This window comes from Miniopterus natalensis, chromosome 7 (genome assembly GCF_054644295.1).
Source record: "Miniopterus natalensis isolate mMinNat1 chromosome 7, mMinNat1.hap1, whole genome shotgun sequence".
In the NCBI taxonomy this organism is placed as follows: Eukaryota; Metazoa; Chordata; class Mammalia; order Chiroptera; family Miniopteridae; genus Miniopterus; species Miniopterus natalensis.
In genome coordinates this window covers 11790988-11812549 of record NC_142087.1, presented here as the reverse complement: position 1 = coordinate 11812549, position 21562 = coordinate 11790988, and the positions used below count along the sequence as shown (strand labels likewise).

The window sequence follows — 21562 nt, the reverse complement described above, 5'->3', positions numbered from 1 at the left end:
TTGGGGAGCCCTGGGAGCTGTCTTACAGAGGGGCGGGGGGTATCTTGGTGGGAGGCAATAAAGGCATAGGAAACTGCTTGCATCTAGTATCTGCAGGGCTCAGAATTTGGCATCATGGATTTAAAAAAAAAGACCTAGATTAAGGCAGAATGAGATGTTGAGAGAGAGCCACCAGGAGGAGTCAGCGCAGGAGAAAATGGTGCAGATAAATCATCAGGGGAGTGAGGAGGGACCCCTTTCTTCAGTTAATGGGTTTTTGTGTGTGGGGGGGGTCTGAAGTCTGTTTTTTAATGTTTTTATTTTTATTCAACTATAAGAAAATAGCAGAATTAACACAACTTCAGCAACTCCAGACCAGCTTGTTACACCAATGTAGAGTGATCATTTTGAAGAGTGATCATTTTAACAGGCACAGACTCTCGGCTGATAACCTATCACCCAGCCCTGCAGTTCATCTAGATGGTTGTGCTTCAACAGGAAAGCAACTCTCCCTATTGCTTTAAAGAGCAGTACTGCTCTTTAAAGGAGCTAGAGCAGGATACTGATACCTAGTAACCAATCTGAGATGTACCATACTGGGGGTTAGTAGACATGCCAACCTCTGGTTGTCTGGTGACAGACAGGGCTGTGGAAAACATCTCAGAATATGCTATCATGCACAATTCTGGATTTGGGCTTGGTGCTATGACTGCAGATAGAACCCTCAACCTTGGCATATTGGGAAGACTCTTAACCAACTGAGCTACCCGGCCAGGGCTGAATTCTTTTGAAGTAATCATTAGAAGTAAGAGTTAGAAGTCATTGGTCACATTATCGGCCATAGTTAATTAAGGTTTTTAAATGTCTTTTAAACTGAGGCAACCAGAGCTTTACAAGTTGTTTTAAAAAATCTTTTAGTTTATTTCCTCCATGAACTAAAATTATAGGAGGGAGGGTCTTGAGATAATGGTTGTTCCTAATCCCGTCATTTGCTCCCCTAATATATAGATAGGTTCTATAAGCTCTGAATTCTGTCTGGTGAATTTTAGTTAGTTGAAGGACATTGAAATTAGTGGATTTCTGCCAGAACCTGTTTTTCCCTAGTTCTTTTTTTTTTTTAAATGTAAAAAACAAGTATTTTTCACGTTAGAGTATATTTTACTAAAACCATGTTTAAATTTGTGTACACTATTGCTAATATTTGTCAACATTCAATAATTAGAAAATTGTCTATGATGATTTATTTATACTCTTACCTAACATCTGTATTATTTTATTTTAAATTTTAATTTATCTTTATTGTTGAAAGTATTACAGATGTCCCCCTTTTCCTCCCATTGATCCCTTCCACCCCTGCCCCCCTAGTTCTTGAGTCTGAAGTCCTGTATTATGCTGCTACTCTTACTGGTTCTTGAGACTAATTGGAAGGGGGAGGAGAGGAAGAACATGGGGGAAGGGAAGCCCTGAAAGTTAGTGGGACCAGTTGGGTGTTATTATTGCCACATTGTGGCTTGTGAGGGAAAGCTAGCCTTCATGGGAGCTCAGATATTTTGAGATGAGATAATGACCCTTAGGTGCTGCCTTTGGGTTAGATTTTATCTGTAGGAGCTGGTATACAGTTTCTAGTTCATCATGATTCATTCCAGCAATTGCAGGATTGGAAGAGACAATGCTGGGCTCTCTTTTCACTCTTTCCCTGGTATTCTCTGCCCTGCCTCAGTTTCATCTGTAGTAGGGGGCCGCCACAGCTTAATGGCACTATGAATAGAAGCTCTGCTGGCAGGGTGCCCTTTTATTTCCTATAAAAGTCATTCTGTCTTGTTGGTGTTGCCAGGAGGAGGCCAGGGTTAAAGTGAAGTCACACTCTATAGATTCATCTTTGGAAGGCTTGGTCTGGTTTTCTTGCCACTCTTAACCTCTCTAGTGGTTTTGCTGAGGCTGATCATGGACTGAGCAGGCCGGTAGGCAGGGGCTCTAGCCAGAGTGGAGATCAATAGCTGGCATTGGGAACCTGGTGTGATTGAATTACAACTAAATAGCAGCAACTTTAGAGTTTCTTGAGGGAGTTAGTTAGCATTTGGAAACTGGAGGTGGCAATGCCATATTATTCAGCTATTTCACCTGGAATGGTTCTTTGGCAGTGGTAATTAAGCATCAGTTAGTGTGAAGGCAGCCACACCTGGTAGCCTTGTAGACCCTGGGTCGGTATTGAGGTAAAAGATAGGATTCTGGTTCTAGGGAATCTTTGTTCGGAAGCCGTCTCTGGTGAGTTGATCTCAGCTCTTTGCTGGGGCTGCTCAGCTCTCCCTTTTCAAGCTGGGGATGGGAGAGCCACTTGTCTGTCAGGGTTTTGTGCTCCCAGTCTCAGGGGAAACTGAAAGTAGGTTCAAATTTACAACAGAATGAGGAATTGTTCCTTCCTGTTGACCTGTGGTTCTTAAACTTGAGTGAGCAGGCTAATCAGGTTCCTCTTCCAGAAAGTTAAATGCATATTAGGTCACATTCCTGCTGCACTCTCCCTCCCAGTTCAGTCTCTTTGGTCCATTGTCTGAAGTCTGTATTTTATCCTGTGGAAATGTTCTAGAGCCTCTTGTTGAAGCTGTTACTGTTTTTTGTTTTCTTTATGCTGTAACTGATCCTACATTTGAAATGCAGGGATGTTGAGACTATGTGAACAGCTTTGCACAGAGATAAAAAGGAAGGTTTAGGCCCACATATGCAAGTGCTAGCTTGGCTTTTATCTTCTATGAGGGGAAGGAGTTGGCGCTTCTCTTTTAGAATGACTTCGTGGATGATAATTAGAACCACTTACTGATCCCTTGCTCTGTGACAGTCCCTTTGCTAAGCAATTTCCAGCTCTGATCTCATTTAGTCTTCACACAGACAGGGAAAGATTGTTGCTATCAACTCAATCCTCATTTAACAGATGAGGAACTAAGCTCACAGGACAAATTGCTTGAGGTTACAGAGCACTTACATAAATGGAAGAGCTAAGATCCTCATCCGTGGACATGTACACACAGGTCTGATATGATGGTACGGTTGGTGTTGATGGTTTGTATTTTCTGGAGCCTGGTAGTATCTCTATAGCCCTGACTGGGTGATGAGTCTCTGAACCCATCCCTGCTCAGTGATACAGACAATACACTGCCCTTGCTCTGGACTCATTTGAGCAATTAAAAATTAAAGAAGAAATGGAAATAGATGAGCGTTTTGGGAAATTGTTGGTCACAGAACCCAAGCCCATTGTGTAAAAATTGCTAAGAAGAAAAGACTTAGAGGGGAAGGGAAGGTATGTCTGTAAACTTGTGCATATCTCTGCCCACCCGCTGAGGCACATCTGTGAAAACCTGAGGACTTTGAGAAACCATGTTTGAAAACTTATTCTGACTCCTGGAGAATGAGTAGGATAGAGAAAAGGCCCTGGAGTCACAGTTAACGGTAGATTCAAGAGCAACAGAAGTCTGTCCTATCCAGAGTGAGCTGTGTGTCCCTATTTCCTTGGTCCTAGAGAAGATGAGCTTGCTATACATCTCCAGCTTTGTTCTTACATCCCTTCTGCTATTAACTGACTGCTGTAATCTTTGTCTGATATGCTAAGTTCTTACTCCCAGAGGGGCAAGGCCAGGAAGCTTTATTTCACCTGGCAGTGTAAGGACAGGGACTTCTTAAGGGAGCCTGAGCCAGGAGGCCTTTGTGTTAAAGATGTGCTTATTTTGAATTCTGTCATTTACATGTTATTTGTTAGATGTGTGTGGCTATGGAAGGGCTTTATTGTCAGGCACCCATGGGAGGGTTCCATGGGAGGATTCCATGGGAAGATACTCTTAGTTATACATGAAACCATTAAAGTAGATTTGGGGCCTCTCTTATCCATGGGATGTGCTGTTTTCCCCCCACTGATTTATTGAAGCCCAACTTAGGCTGTGGGCATGATCAAGGGGAGACAGTTTCAAGATGATCCTTTGTCGTCCTTTGGAAGGGCCAGGGCTGGGATATTGCTATCTAAGGACAGTGGCCCCTGAGCACCTTTGACTATAGTTTGGGTCATTTCAGGGTGGTCTCTTGTGCCCTGGGTCTGTGGTTTGGACTTTAGGCTGAGGGACTTAGGGAATAATAAAGTGTGGGATGGTGGGAGAAGAATTGGTCCAAGGTCAGCAAGAGGCTCAGATTCTAATCCTAGCTGTTTTAGACTTATGGAACTCAGGGCACAACCCTTCATGTAAGGTGTTCTTTTGAGTCTGCCATCAGGGGTAAGCTTCAAAATTCACTTCATAGAGCTGGAAATGAACTGTTGGATAGCATTACTCAATGTTATCCTTTTGGATGTTTGAAATGTCTGTAAAAATGGACAGTTTTCATTTTGCTGTAACTGATGCTGAACTTCTTTTGTAGATAAAATAGTTTAAAGTATAGGCTTGGGTGGCTTGTTAGCACTCTTAATATTTAAGATTTCATGAGTCAAGGATGCTTAAAGCCCCAGTCCCCCACTCTCACACTGACTAGAGCTACACCATGGTTGCTTGAAAGGGTCTGTTGAGAGTTCCATAGCGTTTTTTATCATTGCTCCATTGCACCCTCACAATAGAGGCAGGAAGACAGGAACCCAGACCTTTGTTTTAAGTACTCATCAGTCATTGCTGAGCTGCCTTAATGTAGAATCCTTTACCGTAGCCTGTTATCTAAATTGCTTGTTTTAACCATCCAAGCATAACTGTATATCATTATATCTAGCTTGTATGCTAGCTATTTTCTTTCTGTGTTGGTGACACTTGTAACAAATAATCACCTTTATTTTGTAAGTACCAGGAGTAAAGATCAGTTGGTAATTACTAATTGTCTATGCCAGTGGTTCTCAAACTTTAGTGTACACTAGCACACCTGAAGGATTTGTTAAAACATACATTTCTGTGTCATACTCCCAAAGTGTTTGACTCAGTATATTGGGGTTGGGGCTGGTAACTTGCATTTCTAACAAGTTCCAGGAGTTGCTGATGCTGTTGGTCCGGGGACCACACTTTGAGAAGTACTGGTCTACAGCACCCAGTCTCACCAGGTGCTATGTGAGAGAGAAACTGGTGTGAGATGTGGTCTCTGGCCTTGGAGAGCCTGCCTTTGATTTGGGATCTGCCTTCTATATTAAAGTAGTCCTACATATGTATGAGGCTCTGCAGCCCAGGTGCCAAATGAGTCTTTGAGAAGTTCAGAACAGGGAGAAATATCCAGTAGGTAGTAGCTTTTACAGACCTATTATGGTCATTTGAGCAGAGGGCTTAAGGATCAATGAGTGGCACATTCCAGTAGGAAAACACTTGATATCAAGATGTGGAGGTAGAAATATTACAAGGCAGTTTCAGTGGGTGGCGTGTAGCTAGTCACTTTGAGTTGGTGGGTATTATATGCTAGTAACGAGAAATAAGGTTTGGAAAATAATTTGGCTCAGATTGCATTGGACTTTGAGTACTAGAGAGAGGCTGTCTGTAGAGATGGCTAGTCATTGACAGGGCCCTTTTTAGGACTGGAGGAGAGGTGGGGTGCGGTGCGCAGAGAATGTGTAAGAAGGAGGTAACCAGTCAGGTCTTATCTTTCTTGTAGCATTCTTCTCCCAGCCCTTGGGATTTTTTTTTCCCTTCATTCCATGTTGGGTGGGAAATTGGTCTTGAAAACTGACCGTGTTTGTCAGTGTTTAAAGCATTACCAGCCTTTCACTGGTGATCTTGACAAGATTAACTGATTCTTTTTAAATCCCTGTGACAATAAAAGGTGGGGAGCATAGATGGGTTCTAAGATGCAGAAGTTTGAAAGTGTTGGTGTGGGTACAACTAAGAATAGCTTTTGTAATTGGTTGCCTTATTTGGGAAGACATTATTTATTTGGATTTCCAACTTTTTTTTTTAAGCAGAGAGTGCTTTTGGTTGGACATTTGTTTCCTAATGGAATAAAACTGAATGTAGCAGGCAGCATTTAGTGTTTTGGCTAAATCTATATTTTTAAATATTATAAAGTTAATTCATATTGATTTTGAGATTAATGTGCCCCCTGAAAACATACCTTTAGAAGATAGTCATGTTTCTTTTAAAGTTAAAAGCTATTACTATCCCTAAGCCCAGAAAACAAAGATTAAGTGATAAAAATTAATTCACCAAGAAATAAATCTGCATTTTCCTCAGATTCTTAATTGTTTCACTGCTCTTTGTTCTTGGTCTAAATTCAGTGCAACTGAAGCATCATAAAAGTGAATTGTTTTTCGATGGGTTTTGATCTGTATAAATAAAAAGAAAGGTGTGCATACTATTATCTTTGACAAATAATATCTTTGATGTGATTCTTAAATAATTTTTAAATTTCCATAAATTTATTATAGTATTGTGGTTGGAGCTCCCTTGTATTTATGCTTTGAAAATTAGTGTCACTTTCATGAAACTGCAAGTTAAAATTATGATTTCTTGAATTGTAGGTACTTACACTGTGAAATTTTATGATGGAGTAGTTCAGACTGTCAAACATATTCATGTCAAAGCTTTTTCCAAAGATCAGGTGAGAAATGTGGTTTTGTGCTTTGTGGTATGAATAATGCTAACATTGTAGTTTTGTTTCTCAAATAAAGACATTACAGATGTTTATGATGGCAAAGTCTATTTCCTCCATCTGACATGATTTCACGAGAAAGCACTATGCACATTTTCAGAAATTGTAAATATTTGTCCCTCTGCCATTTTTTTTTAACACAGATTCTTCTTTTCAAAAGTATCAGATGCTTACATACCATTTCCTGTTATCTGTTTTCCTCACCCTCTCTTGAAAGTGTCTAGTTATTATTCTTTTTTTCTCTCCCCATGTGCCCTGTCCCCAGAGCTATTACCTGTCACAGGAACCTTGCTGAACTGCTTCAGGAGATCGAGAGTTTATTTTCTCCTCATCGAACTTTGTCTCTGAGCTCTGAACCATGACATGGTGGTTACAGAGCTATAGTTTGGCACAGATTTGACATTCACTTGTGCTAGATGTGCCTGGTTGAAATTTTTATTTCCTGTCCCAGGCATGTGTTTCCCTGAGCACGGGACCCAAGTTTTGATACTGGAAATATGGTACACAGAGATATGAGCCATCTACAAGTGTTGCTTACTTTCTTTGTGATTTTCGCCCCCCTTTAGTCTTTTTTTATGTTTATGTTTTCATGAAGTAGTTGGGAAAGAGAGATCAAAATTTGGATATTGATGTTTGTATTTATTTATGTATTTATTTATTTTTTTACTTATTTTTTGTAATCCTCACCTGAGGATATTTTTTTCATTGCTTTTTAGAGAGAGCAGAGAGGGGGAGAGAGAGAGAGAGATAGAAACATTGATGTGAGAGAGACACATCGATTGGTTGCCTCCTGCACACTCCCCAACTGGGGCTGGGGATCGAGCCTGCAACTGAGGTATGTGCCCTTGGCCGAATTGGCCCGGGATCCTTCATTCTGTGGGCCAGCACTCTAACCACTGAGCAAAACCTGCCAGGGCTGGATATTGATGTTTTTAAAAACTCTGATTGTTACTGTTACTCACCTTTTTGGTGGTTGTTGATGTGACAATATTTGTATCTTATGATGATCAAATGCTTCTTCTTATCACAGATTTTTGTTAATTCTTTACATATGTTTAGCAATTTCAAAGGATCATGATATATGATATGTTTAAAGGTAACCTCAAGACATTTTGCCTTTTGCTGGTTTTCTGCTTCAGAAAATTCACAAAATTATAAGGCTTTAGCTCTCAAGATGTTTTCTCTTTGATCTTTTTGTCCCTCAGGCATCTAAAGAGCTACACAGTACTCTAAAACATTATCTTGGTGTTCAATTTGACAATTTTTGTGTGCAGTTCATGGAATGAGTTAATATAGGTAGAAGACCATATTAAGAACTTGCCCAGAATTGTCAGATTGTATCCAGAACCTCCCCAAATGGAAATTCACTGCTCCAGAAAACAAATGTTCAACTATTTATTCTGCTGTACTCAGTAAACTGATTGATAGACTCATGGTGCTTTGGCTTGGAGCTGGGCACCTTACCCAGTGTGGATTTGTGGATGCTTCAGTTCTCAATTTCTGGAGCCTCTGAGTGTCTCACCTTATCTCAGACCTGGCAGGTGGTCAGTCAGAGGTCCATGGCGTCTATTTGCTTGTGTGTTTTTTCCCAAGAGGACATAGTAGTTTGGATAAATGACTTCTCAGCTCTTTCTGATCCTAATAATCTAGGGTTCTGTAATGGCCATTTGTAGAGCAAAACTTTTAAAAAATATCTGTCTGACAATTTTTAAAGCTTTTATCATAGAGCATTAGAATAGATTGAGGTTTCTTTTGTAGGACCACACTGTCTCAAATGTTTTGATAAGTTGTATTTTAGGAATATTTATCTTTTTTGGAAGTTAAAAAAAAAAGTTTACTGTAGAAAACCAAGGAAGTATAGGAAAGCACAAAGTAAAAACTATAATTCTATCATCTAGATATAATTACTGTTAGCTATTAACATTTTGATATTTTTGTTAAATATTTATGTATATACATATTTCTTTTCAAAATTGGAGTCATGTTGCCCTGGCCGGTTTGGCTCAGTGGTTAGAGTGTTGGCCCCTGGACTAAAGGTCTCAGGTTTGATTCCCAGTCAAGGGCACATACCTGGGTTGCAGGTTCTCCCCACCCTGGTTGGGGCTCGTGGGGGAGGGCAACCATTCATTGTGTTTCTCTCACATTGGTGGTTCTCTGCTCCTCCCCCCACCCCCTTCCTCCCTCTGTCCCTTCCACTCTCTGAAAAGCAGTGGAAAAAATATCCCCTGGTAAGAATTAAAAAAAGAAAATTGGAGTCATGTAGTATATTACTGTACTATAACTTGCTCTTCTTTTAATGAAATAACATTTTCCCGATTTTCTTAATACCGTATGTGAATATGGATTTTAATGGCTATGTAGTATTCTATAATATGTATGTATCCTTTTTTGTGTAACCAATTCCCTAATGATCATGTAAAGATATTTGTAAATCTGGGTGCACAAGTCTGATTATTCTGTTAGCAGACTTTATTTCTAGGAATTCATTCTAGTTAAAAAGTGTAAACTTAAGTCTTTTGACCCAAAGTGCCTCTCCCCCCAAGCTGGTTGCAATTTATATTTCTGCCAGCAGTTACTGAGGAATGCTTGTTCTCAAACTTGGCTGCTTTCAGAAATTTTTGGGGACTTGAAAAAATATTTCCTTCTAGGTTCTAACCACAGGGATTCTCCTTGTTTATTATTTTTCCCTTTGGGACAGTAAATTAAACTTTTACTCAATGAGTATTTAGGTACTCCTTCCTGCTTCTGTCAAAGGTCTGTGTGCCTAGTGTGTGCTAGGTGCTGGGGATCTCATATGAACATAATATGGTGGAGAGTGAGGTCTTGAAGGAGAGATACATATACAAATAAACTTAATTGTAGTTTCATAAACTTTAGAGCTGGCTTTATTATGAGATAGTCATACTAGGACACAAGATTTTTAGGGTGAATTTTAAAGAAAATAATTTAGGAGGAAAGTAACCAAGAAGCAGTACTTCCTCCTGATAGATAAAACTTAGTAAGTAGCTCAGGAACACAGAGGTGACTTTTTGGACTGAGAATAGCCTTTACCCAGTAGAGGAAGCAAAGATCCTGTTTCTGGGTTGGAAAATTTTTTTTAAACTTTTTTTGGTGTTTTTGTTGTTGTTAATCCTCACCTGAGGATATTTTTCCCATTGATGTTTAGAGAGAGTGGAAGGGAGGGAAGGGGAGAGAGAGAGAAACATCAGTGTGAGCGAGACACATCGATTGGTAGCCTCCTGCACATGCCCCAAGAGAGGCCGGGGATTAAACCTGCAACCCAGGTACATGCCCTTGACCGGGAATCGAACCCGTGATCCTTCAATGCACGGGTTGATGCTTTAACCACTGAGCCACCCAGGCCAAGGCTGGGTTGGAAAATCTTTTTTTTAAATTTCTTTAAAAAATATATCTTTATTGATTTCAGAGAGAGGAAGGGACAGGGGGAGAGAGACATAGAAACATCAATGATGAGAGAGTCATTGATCGGCTGCAGCCCGCAGCCCGCAACCCGGGCATGTGCCCTGACCGGGAATCGAACTCTGATCGCCTGGATCCTAGGTCAACGCTCAACCACTGAGCCACGCCCGGTTGGGCATGGGTTGGAAAATCTTTACAGCTTTCCTTTCAGCCTCTAGTTATCAGTTTGGGTTCTTCGCAACACAGGGAATCAGTATCCCCGGTACACTGAGCCAGCCCTCTGAAAGGTCCTGGGTCAGTGTAGTCATGCTTGGGATGAAGGCATTTTCTTAGAAAAATTGCTTTCCACAAGAGGTCTCTGGGGTAGTTATCTGTCCCTTTAATTATTTTCTAGTGACTTATAAGGGAGATAGCTTTGTCTAAGAAGGAATTGAACATTACCATTGTTTTCCTTAAATTTAGGATTGGTTCTCAAACCTCAGAATATGGGTATATATTTTCAGCAGTGACCATTATGTGACTTGGCATTATGTCCTTTTAATTTCTTTGTCTTCATAAGTTTGCAGAAAAAAATCTGATTTTATATTTGCAAGTCATCACAAAGTGTGTCTCATTGCTATTTTGCTCATTTTAGAATATTGTGGGTAACGCTAGGCCTAAAGAAACAGATCACAAAAGTCTTTCATCATCTCCTGATAAACGAGAGAAGTTTAAAGAGCAGAGAAAAGTCACAGTCAACCTGAAGAAAGACAAAGAAGACAAAAGCTTAAAGACAGAAAAGCGACCCAAACAGCCTGATAAAGAAGGGAAGTTAATCTCTTCTGAAAAGGGGAAGGTGTCAGAGAAAAGCCTTCCCAAGAACGAGAAGGAAGATAAGGAGAATATTTCAGAAAATGAGAGAGAGTACTCTGGAGATGCTCAAGTGGATAAGAAACCTGAAAATGACATTGTGAAGAGTCCACAAGAAAACTTGAGGGAGCCAAAAAGAAAACGAGGCAGACCCCCTTCCATAGCTCCTACTGGTGAGTTTCCCAAGTGGGCTCTGCAGTGACAATGCCAGTGTGGTTCTTTATCACTTCTGTACATCAATCCTTCATTTTTGTCACTGACTGAATTGTTCTGTGATCTGAAAATAAGTCATGTCCATGAAGCTGAATTTTAAGGGAGGAATGTATCTAGATACATACAAGTTGGGAAACATGTCAAAGACTGAGCTTCTGGGGGTTAGGTAATTGTCTATTAGATACTTCAGCTTACATAATAAAACCTAATAAGCTAAGGCCTTATACTTGTACCTATTTAAATGATCCCAATTTAAGTGAGCTGAATAGAACCTGGGATCTGGAAATACAGTTTTCATGAGAACATGAAAGAGGAAAGGAGAAGTAGAATAGGTGTGGGCATCTGAAGGAGGTTTACTGAAGAAGACTGGGCCAAAGACCTAAGGAAGGTATGGGTGCATTTGAAATTGAGCTCTCTGGAGAGTGATTATTTATTTATTTAAAAATGTCTTTATTGATTTCAGAGAGAGGAAGGGAGAGGGGGAGAGAGAGAGAAACATCCACAAAGAGAGTCATTGATCCGCTGCCTCCTGCATGCATGCCCCCTACTGGGGATTGAGCCTGCAACCCGAGCATGTACCCTGACTGGGAATTGAACCGAGATTGCCTGGATCGTGGGCTGATGCTCAGCCACTGAGCCAAGCCGGCTGGGCTGGAGAGTGATTATTGATTGAAAATTTTCATAGTCTAAATAAAAAGCTGAGATCACTAATTGGTAAGAGTCAAAGTTAGAGAATACAGACTTAGAGAAGAATGCACAGTTGTGAAATAAAGTTAAAATTGGGAATTTTTCTAGAATAACGCAGAATGAAGCACACTCTGAATTTCCTCCTAAGCCAAACACTCCTTCTCTAGATCAATTCAGTGGCATGAAGAGTCCCCAGGATCTCTAGACTGAATGCCTGTGGTCATCTGGCAGTAGTCTTCAGACATTCTGGCTTGCATATTTTCTACATGAATATTGAAAAACTGTGAATCTCCTAGGACATTTTAAAGTGATACCTACTTTTCTCACAAGTTTAAATAGTTGCAAAAGATATATTTAACGTATAAAATTTACTTTCATCAAAACTGTGGAACTACAGAATTAGCTCTTTACTTGTTTCCAAAGCTAGTTCTATCAATCCAGACAGTTACATCAGACTTAATTTCTGTGGCAAAAAGTCTACCTTAATTTAATCAATATTTTAAATAAATATTAGTTGTCATTCCCAGTAGATAACCTTTTCTCATCTGAGTTCTAATTTTAAAATAGGAAATTAGGTAGATTGATTTCTTCCCAGAGGAAATAAAGCACCTTCCCCTTCAGTGGTTATAACTGGGTTTTGTCCTCAAAAGCTGAGCATGCTAGAATTGTCCCAGATAAATCCAGGGCCTAGACCTGCACTGTCCAGTATGGTAGTTGCTAGCCACATGTGGCTAGTGAGCACTTGAAATGTGGCTAGTCTGAATTGAGATGTGCTGTGACTGGATATCAAAAACTTAATACAAAAAATCTGACAAGAATGTAAAATATCTCAATTTTTTGTATTGATTACATGTTGAAATAATTTTGGATATATTGGGTTAAATAAAATATATTCTTAAAATCATTTTCAATTTTTCTTTAATTTCTTAATGTGAAGACTAAAATTTTTAAATTTACATACACGGCTTGCATTTTGTGGCTCTCATTATATTTCTGTTGGATAGTACTGGCCTAAATTCACTTGACTTTCTCAACAGCATCTTGGGAAAGAATTAAAATCTAATGCCCAAGGTATCCATGATCTGTAATAAATTGACTTCTCTCCTGTGCATTTTGATTGGTACTAGCTGTAAACTACCCTTGGGAAAACCGTGAAAATAACCTGTGTATTTGGTGTTCAAATGAGGAATCCTAGTTGAGAAAGTTTAGAAGCTTTAAACCTCTCAACAGTATACCATGTTAAGATGTGGGATGAGTGAGAGGCAGGCCTTTTTATGTAAGTGGGATAAGTGGAAAAGGCGAACTGGCAGAAATTGAATGTGTCTCCTCAGTTTAGGAAAGAGTATGTATATGTGGGAACTGAGTGTTATGAAACCAATTCTTCTTTAGCTATTCATGCTCTGGCTTGTGCCTTCTGAAAAGTGTGTACTGGAGTAGTTGCATTTCAGCTTGCAGACCTCACTCAAGTAAAATAAATGCCATCCAGTTTATTGCTTTTATTTTGTAGGTGTAGAATTTCATACCAGATAGGATGAATTTAAGAGAGAAATGGTGTTTTCTAAGCTTACTGTTAACACTTGCCTTTCCTCCCTAGTCAGAATCTCTGGAGCAGGGTCTGGGAATGTGAATGTTAAACAACCTTCCTAGATGATTGTTACTATAAGAAAGTTTGGGAAACACTGAAATTCAATATAGTCAGCCCCAGTTTGAGCTCTCTAGATTGTAGACTTGATTGGAACAGGAGCTGAGCTATTTAAGGAGGGTTGTTTGTGTTTAATCTGGAATGTGTGTGATCTTCAAGTTCCCACCACTTGGAACAAAATTATGTTAGTACGTTGGGAAAATTTAGCACAGGAAGAGCCAAGGAGTTCAGCACTCTCCACTGATTTGCCTCCTCCTTCCCCTCCTTTCCTTTTCCCTTCCCCTTCCATTTCCTTCCTTTCCTCCCTCTTCCTCCCTTTTCCCTTCTCTCTTCTTTTAACCTCTATCAGTCCCCTTAGCCCTGCCTTCCCCCTAACGCTTCCCAATTTTTTTTCTTTTGTTTTTTGACAATTAAGCTTGCCATTTGGATTCTTATCTTTCCTGATTGGGGAAGAGCTTCTCAAGTGTTAGGTTTAAAAATAAAGAGCACTGTCCAAGGGTTTAGTGTCAGCACTGCTAAATTATGCCAGAGCTGGATTTGCTAGTGATCAGCAGCCTTGCCTGGAACATTGACTGGCAGATAGAATAGTCTCCTGAGATTTTTCTGGAATTGTTTTTAGAGGTTATAAATTTTGACATTCTTTTTGGTTCCTCAAAACTAGGACCAATGCCAAGCTAACTAATTTAGCAAGTTGAGATTGAAAACAATTAAGCTGTACTTCCAGGTTCACATTTTAGGAATTAGCCTGCATGGTAGATTTTTGGAGTATTGGGGTAAGTCAAGGTTTTTTTTTTTTTTTAATTGATTTCGGTGAGAGGAAGGGAGAGGGAGTGAGAGAGATAGAAACATCAATGATGATAGAGTCATCATTGATCCACTGCCACCTGCATGCCCTGGATTGGGAATCGAGCCCACAACTTGGGCTATGTGCCCTGACTGGGAATTGAACCGCTATTTCCTGGATCATAGGCTGATGCTCAGTCGCTGAGCCATACCTGGCCAGGCGGTAAGTCAAGTTTTGATTAAAAGATTTGATGCTGTGTCCTGGTGAGGTAGCCCAGTTGGTTAGAGTGTCCTTCCGATACACCAGGGTTGTGGGCTCGATCCCCAGTCGGGACACACACAAGAATCAACCAATGAATGCATGAATAAGTGGAACAACAAATTGATATTTCTCTCTCTCTCTCCCCCTTCTTCTCTCTAAGAATCAGTAAATAAAAATTTTTTAAAATATTTATTGCTGATAAAAATTGCTTTAATACTGCTCTTGCATCTTCATATTTTAAAGCAGTTTTAAAGAGAGGGTTTCAGGAGAGACGTATATGATTAGAGCTGGGTCATAGATGTCAGCACCTCTCATAAGGAAGTAATTTTCACCCATTTCACATTTTATTTTTCCCCCTTTAGTTTAAGTAAGAATGCCCCTGGATCTATTTGTCATGCAAGGATGTCTATGTATGTGTATTTATATATAACAATGAGGATTGAACACTAAGAAATTGTGTATCTTTTTTGTGTGGTTTTATTTACATTGTAGCTGTGGATTCAAACTCTCAAACTCTGCAACCAATAACATTGGAATTGAGAAGACGAAAAATATCAAAAGGAAGTGAAGTCCCATTAAAACGTCCTCGGCTTGACAAAAATTCATGTGAGTCTTCAGTTTGTGTATGTGTGCCTAGAACTTTACTTCATTTGGGTTAGCCTCCTTTGTATCTGTGTTTTCCCCTATTCCCTGTGGGCTCTAAGACTTGTGCTTGATTGTAGGAGCTAATGTGAATGGGATTTGGTTGGATCAAAAGGAGTTTTGCTAGAAGAAAAATAAATCTCAAAGCATAAACCCCATTAATGTTGGGGTCAGTGGTGTCATATCCATATCCATAAACTACATTTGATTTGAATCCCACTGGAAATTTAATGGCTTAGGAAGGGATAGATTTCATATGCTGAGTGAAATGTTAAAATACTGTTTATTGATTTAAAAAGAAAATATCTTGTTGCCTCCAAAAAGAATTTGGTAGCTCTAAGGCTCTATAAACCTTCTTGACTTTTATGTTAGGAAACTCCAATGTAGAACTTAGTTGTCAAAATTGGGACATGACCTTGGCACATATTTGCAGACCATAAATCCTTAAATAAGGGAGATTCTTTCCTGGCAGAGAGACTGTGCCTTAAAACCAGAAACTAGGAGGGGATATTTCCTTTGATCACTGGTCTAATATTCCAGAAGTCTCTGTAAACCCCTTATAGAGGGCAGCCAGTCCAGAAATCTGTAGTAGCAGAGTTATTTCTTCTGGCCTCTTGACTACAACTTTCTTAATGGTTTATAGCCCAGGAAAAGTCAAAAAACTACCCGGAAAACACTGACAAAGACTTATCGAGGAGGCGGTCCTCCAGGCTGTCCACAAATGGGACCCATGAGATCTTAGATCCTGATTTGGTTGTATCAGATATGGTTGATACAGTTAATACTGATTCTTTGCAAAATACATCATCCAGTACCAAGGAGTCTGAAGAAGGTGAGTCAAAGTTTGTTCTGGAATTGTGTTGCCAACTTTAATGCTTGTCCAGTGAAAACCGATGTAAATCTTTGTGTAGTGCCTTCCACAAGTTTTAGATGGTGTTGAAATCAAGTTATTGAATGGGCTGCAGTGTTTTTTATAACATATTCTTCACTGATAATTCAGTAGACAAACTTTTTGAGATTGGTTTTGCTTACATACGTCTGAATATTGGGTTGGAGGTACAATGTTTGAAGAGTCCTGCCCCCTCTGTCTTTCTGGTGCCATTTCATTCCAGTACCTATCCTCTTTTTTTTAATGCTTCTGGCAAACCCTCCCTTCACGTTAGCCTCTTTCTTTGAGATGCCCCAGCCCTGGCTATATGTGCTAGAACCTGTGAATATATTCTTTTATGCTATGAGATGAATGGCTTCCTCTAAAAAGTCCCTGGCTGTCTTAGTCTGTTGAGGTTCTTTTGGTTCCCAGACTGTATACATGTGTATGCTTCCCAAGCTTTCTTTTTTTTCTTCTAGGTCAGTTGAAATCTCCTTTGGAAGCTGGCCAGATCTCATCTGCACTAACTTGCCACTCCTTGGGGGATGGATTGGGGGCTACAGGCTTGGAGTTGAACTGCAAGTCAATGGGAGAAAACGCTATGAAAACAGAACCAGCTTCTCCCCTTGCTGAGTTAAAAGAGATTTCTACTGTGGCAGGTTCATAGAGTTAACATAATTCTCTCTTAATATAGACTCTTTATTGTGAAGTATAATTAATGGATTTGCCTGTTTTTTCACCATTTATTAATAATATTTCCTTATTTAATGTTATATTCTTTTCATTTCTCATATTGCTAATTTCTCTTCTCTTCCTCTTCCCCTTCCTCTTCTTTCTTCATTCGCCAGAACCAGATTTATTTTTTAATTTTCACCCAAGGATATTTTTTCCCGTTGCTTTTCAGAGAGAGTGGAAGGGAGAGAGAGAGAAACATTGATATGAGAGAAACACATTGATTGGTTGCCTCCGCATGTATCCCAAGCAGGGCTGGGGATCAAGCCTGTAACTGAGGTATGTGCCGTTGGCTGGAATTGAATCCGGGACCCTTCAGTCTGTAGGCCGACTCTCTAACCTCTGAGCTGAACTGGCTAGGGCTGTTTTGTCTTGATTAGTATGACTAGAGATTTCTCAATTTTGTTTGATAGTTTCAAAGAACCAAACTATTACTTTGTCTTTTTAAGATGTCATTGATTTCTGTTTTCACCTTGTTTTCTTCCTTTAAATTTTTCTAGAAACTTAGGTTATTGATTTTAGATCTTTTTTTCTTTTTCAGTATGAGAATTTAAAATTGTAAATTTCCCACTGAGCACTGCTTTAGCTATATCCTACAAATTTTGTTATATTCTGTTCTCATTTTCATTCAATTAAAATATCTTGTGACTTGTTTTCCATGGGTTATATAGGATGTTTGTTTCATTTCTAAGTATTGGGGTTTTTAAAGATACTTTGCTGTTATTGATTTCTAATGTAATTTCATTGTGGTCAGAGAATGTACTCTAGGATTTCAGTCTTTTACAATTTGTTGAGACTTATTTTATGGCCCAGCATATGATCTGTTTGGTTAATGTTTCATATGCACTCGAAAAAAATGTGTATTCTGCCATTGCTATTCATCTGTTCTATATTGGTTAGTTAGCTCAAGGTGGTTGATGGTATTTTTTTTTTTTTTTTTATATATCTCCTTTAATTTTGCTTTGTTTAGTTCTATCAATTGCCAAGAGAGGGGTGTTAAAAAAAAACCTCTTAATCATGATTGTGGATTTGTCTGTTTCTCCTTTTAATTTAGTCAATTTTGTTTCATGTATTTTGAAGTTCTGTTATTAGGTGCATACAAATTTATAATTGTTATGTCCTCCTGATGAATTCCCCTCTTTGTAATATGAAATATCACTTTGTCTTTGATAGTAGCATTTGACTTAAAGTTTGATATTAGTACAGGTACTCCAGCTTTTTTTTACTTAATGTATGCATGGTATATTGAACATTTTCTGTCAACATAAGTGTGTCTTTAAATTCAAAGTGTCTTTTATAGATAGCATATAGTTAGATTTTGCTTTTAACTGCAATGTTTAGTCCACTTACATTAAGTGTAATTATTGATATGGTTGTTTTTAGGTTTATTATTTAGTCTTTGCTTTCTGTTTCTCCTCTCTGTTTTGTTCTTTTCTATTTTTTTAGGTTAATTGATTTTTTTCCCTTTTTTTTATTTTAAAAATTTTTGTTTAAAATATTACAGATATCCCTTTTTCTCCTCAATGACCCATTCCACCCCGTCCCACCCCCTAATTGAATATTTTTTTTATAATTCCATTTTAATTTCATCTGTTAGCTTTTAGCTATTCTTCTTAGCATTTATTTTAGAGGGTACTCTAGAGATTATGATATAGATCCTTAACTTTTCACAATTTAATTAATATTGAATCACTTTATGTGAAGTGTTGTTCCATTAAGCCCCCTTTATGCTCTACCTGTCGTGTGAATTCTATCTACATATACTATAAAACTTACAATATAGTATTATAATTTTTGCTGTAAGCAATTATATTTTTTAAAGAAGACAAAAGATGTCTTATTTATGTACATGTTTACCATTTTCAGTGTCTTCATTTCTTCCTGAAGATTTCTTTTAGCCTGAAAAATTTCTTTTAGTTTTTCTTGTAATACAGGTTTCCTGGTGACAGATTCTCTTGATTTTTGTTTATCTGAACATGATTTTATTTATTTAACTTTCCTTCTTGAAGGACATTTTCACTTGATATAGGATTGTGTGTTTACAGATTTTTTTTCTTTAAGTACTTTAATGATGTTACTCATTGTCCTCTGGCCTCTATTATTTCTAAAGGGCAGTTAGTGATCATTTATATCAGTTTCCTTGTTTATAATGTGTTGGGGTTTTTTTTGGCTACTTTCAAGATCTTTATCTTTGTTTTTCAGCAGTTTGACTATGATGTGTTCGTTTTATTTTTGTATTTAACCTATTTGACTTGCAGTTGAGCTTGAATTTGAAAATTGACATCTTTCATCAAATCGAACCAATTCTCTGCTTCATCTATGTTCTGCTGTTGATTCCTTCTAATGTATTCTTCATCTCAGTTTTTGTGTTCTTTATTTCTGACTGGTGGTTTTTTATGTTTTGTATCTTCATTTTTATGTTTCCTATCTCTTTTTTGAAGTTCTCACTGAGATCATTGAGCATCCTTATAACCAGTGTTTTGAACTCTGCATCTGGTAGATTGTCTCCATTTTGTTTAATTCTGTTTCTGGAATTTTGTTCTGTTTTTTCATTTGGGACTTTTTTTTTGTCTCCTTATTTTGTCAGCCTTCCTATATATGTTTCTATATATTGGGTAAAGCTGCTACATCTTCTGATTTTGGTAGAGTGGCCTTATGTAGTAGGTGTCTTGTGGGGCCTAGTGACACAGTCTCCCTGGTTACCTGAGCTAGGTGTGGCAGATGTGTCCCTTGTGTCGGTTGTGTGTGCCCTCCTATTGTCATTGAGCCTTGATTGCTATTGGCACATCAGTGGGAGGGATTGGCCTTCAGGCTGATTGATTATAAGGACTGGCTGGGACTATAAGTAGAGGAGCTGTTCAGGGGCTGACTCTACAGAGCAGGATTTGCTTTTAGCAGGGCTCTGGTGCCTGCCACATCTGCCCTTCGAGTGTGTCAGTTGTGGAAGTGTTTGTATGGTGCTCTGGTGTGGTCTGAAATTGGCCACTGGGTGTGCTGGTTCTGGGGCTTTTTGGGAGGTGCAGGCCAAGGTCACCTGCTACCTTTGCCCTGCCTGGGGTCACTTGGTTTGAGCTACAAAGTGATCTGCAAATGGTTGTCATTTGTGGTAGGCTTGGAGATGCCTGGGAGAGGCTAAGCTACAAACTGAGGCTGACTGCTGCTAGTGTTGGGCTTGGGGCTGCTTAGCAAGAGGTATGGGGCACACTGAGGCCACATGGTGCTTGTTTGGGTTTTGTGAACTTTTGAGAGATTTTAGGAAAGTCTGCAGCATGAGCCAAGACTGGTTGTTTGTATGGAAAAGTCACTGAAAGTAGCTTGAGTGGGCCCAAAATTTGTGTGCAGTGTTAGGTTGATGAAGACTCAGATTTTGCATCTGCCTGCTGGCTCTGGGTGGGGAGGGCTCAGCAAGGGAACAATGGCTTCTGCCAGCACTTCTGTCAGGGAGATCACTTTCCCTCCAGTCCTCACCCTGAAGCCAGACAATTCAAGTTCTTCATTTTATGTCCCTGGCACCTTTTGATTTGGTCCCCCCCCCCCCCCCCCCCCCCCGGCATATGTTTTTGAGCCCCAAGCTCCAGCACTGGAGCTCAGAGTATGTGAGTCCCTCAGTGAGTAAATCCTTGTGTGAGCCCTTTAAGAGGAATGCCTGGGACTCCAGCAGCCCTCTGTCTCACCCTGATGGAATCCCTTCGTCCACAATCCCTGCTGGTTTTCACAGCCAGATGTTGTGGGACTCCTCAGCACTGAAACCCTGGGATAGGGAGCCTGGTGTGGGGCTTGGACCCTTCCCTCCTCAGGGGGGACCTCTGCAGCTGAGATATCCCTCCGATTTTTAACAGCAACACATGGGTGTGGGATCAGCCCATTTTGCATCTCTGCCCCTCCTAATCTCAGTATGCCGTCTTCTGTCTATTCTTAGTTAATAGGATTTCTGTTCAACTAGATTTCAGGGTGTTTTGAATCATAGTTCTCTAGTTTAGTTGTAATTTTGATGTGGTTTTGGGAGGAGGCCAGTACAGTGGTTACCTACTCTGCTGTCTTCACCGGCTAATCTGGGAATGCACAGTTTAAATTGCATTGACAAACCACCTTTAAAAAGACCATTCCATTGTATGATTTGACCAAGAGTATGGTGGAGTACTTTTTCCCTTACATCCATGCCATCTATGGATATTACTTACCTTTTAAATTTTCTCTAATTTAGGTTGACATTGGAAACAAGATTTCATTTTTCAAGTTCTATGTATTTTTTAATGAGGTTGAACAGTTTTTTATGTATTTATTGAACATTTTAATCTGTTTTTTCTGTGGCTTGTCTTTTCATATTCTTTGCCCACTTCTTGTTGGGTTGCTGTTTTTATTCTTAATTTGCCAAATTTTCTTTCTGTATTACTGATACCAATTCTTTGTCTTTTATATATGTTGTATTATATTTTCTCTTGGTCTATCACTTATCTTTTATTTATTGTACATCACAATAGTGAAATTAAAAAATTCAAATCTACTTTCATTTTTCCTCAATATTTAAAAAATGATCATTGTATGTGCACAGTCAATATTATTACTATAAACTCCCCATTAAAAAAATGTTAATTATAGTCTAAGCCAGTCTTTATACATTTTGAGATCGAAATATGTCTCCTACCCCATAGCTCATCCCCCAAAGTTCTTGATCAACATTCATCTTTAAAATGTTGATTATTTTGTAAAGTTTGACTTATCACAAAATGATAGGGGTAGAGTAAGGGAGCCAGGTAATTAGTGTAGATAAATTCCTGGCATTTCTTAAATACCCGTGAAGGCTTAAGGGCTTATAGGGTAGCCCTCCTGGACTCAGCTGTAGCCTGGACTGAGGCTGACTTAACTGGGAGAAGACATGGACTTATTGGAGAGTTTA

General features: G+C 39.1%; 1 protein-coding gene across 3 annotated transcripts in view; it reads left to right on the top strand.

The window, feature by feature from the left end:
• PHF20 (PHD finger protein 20) overlaps positions 1-21562 on the top strand; it is a 108054-nt gene that overhangs the window by 46859 nt on the left and 39633 nt on the right. For 2 of the 3 annotated variants that reach the window (XM_016213136.2, XM_087818756.1), the window contains 5 exons: positions 6437-6516; positions 10622-11009; positions 14916-15029; positions 15709-15897; positions 16413-16592. In XM_016213136.2, coding sequence (XP_016068622.2) covers positions 6437-6516; positions 10622-11009; positions 14916-15029; positions 15709-15897; positions 16413-16592 — 951 coding nt within the window. The remainder of the gene's footprint in view (positions 1-6436; positions 6517-10621; positions 11010-14915; positions 15030-15708; positions 15898-16412; positions 16593-21562) is intronic. The other variant, XM_016213137.2, reaches the window with a different exon arrangement.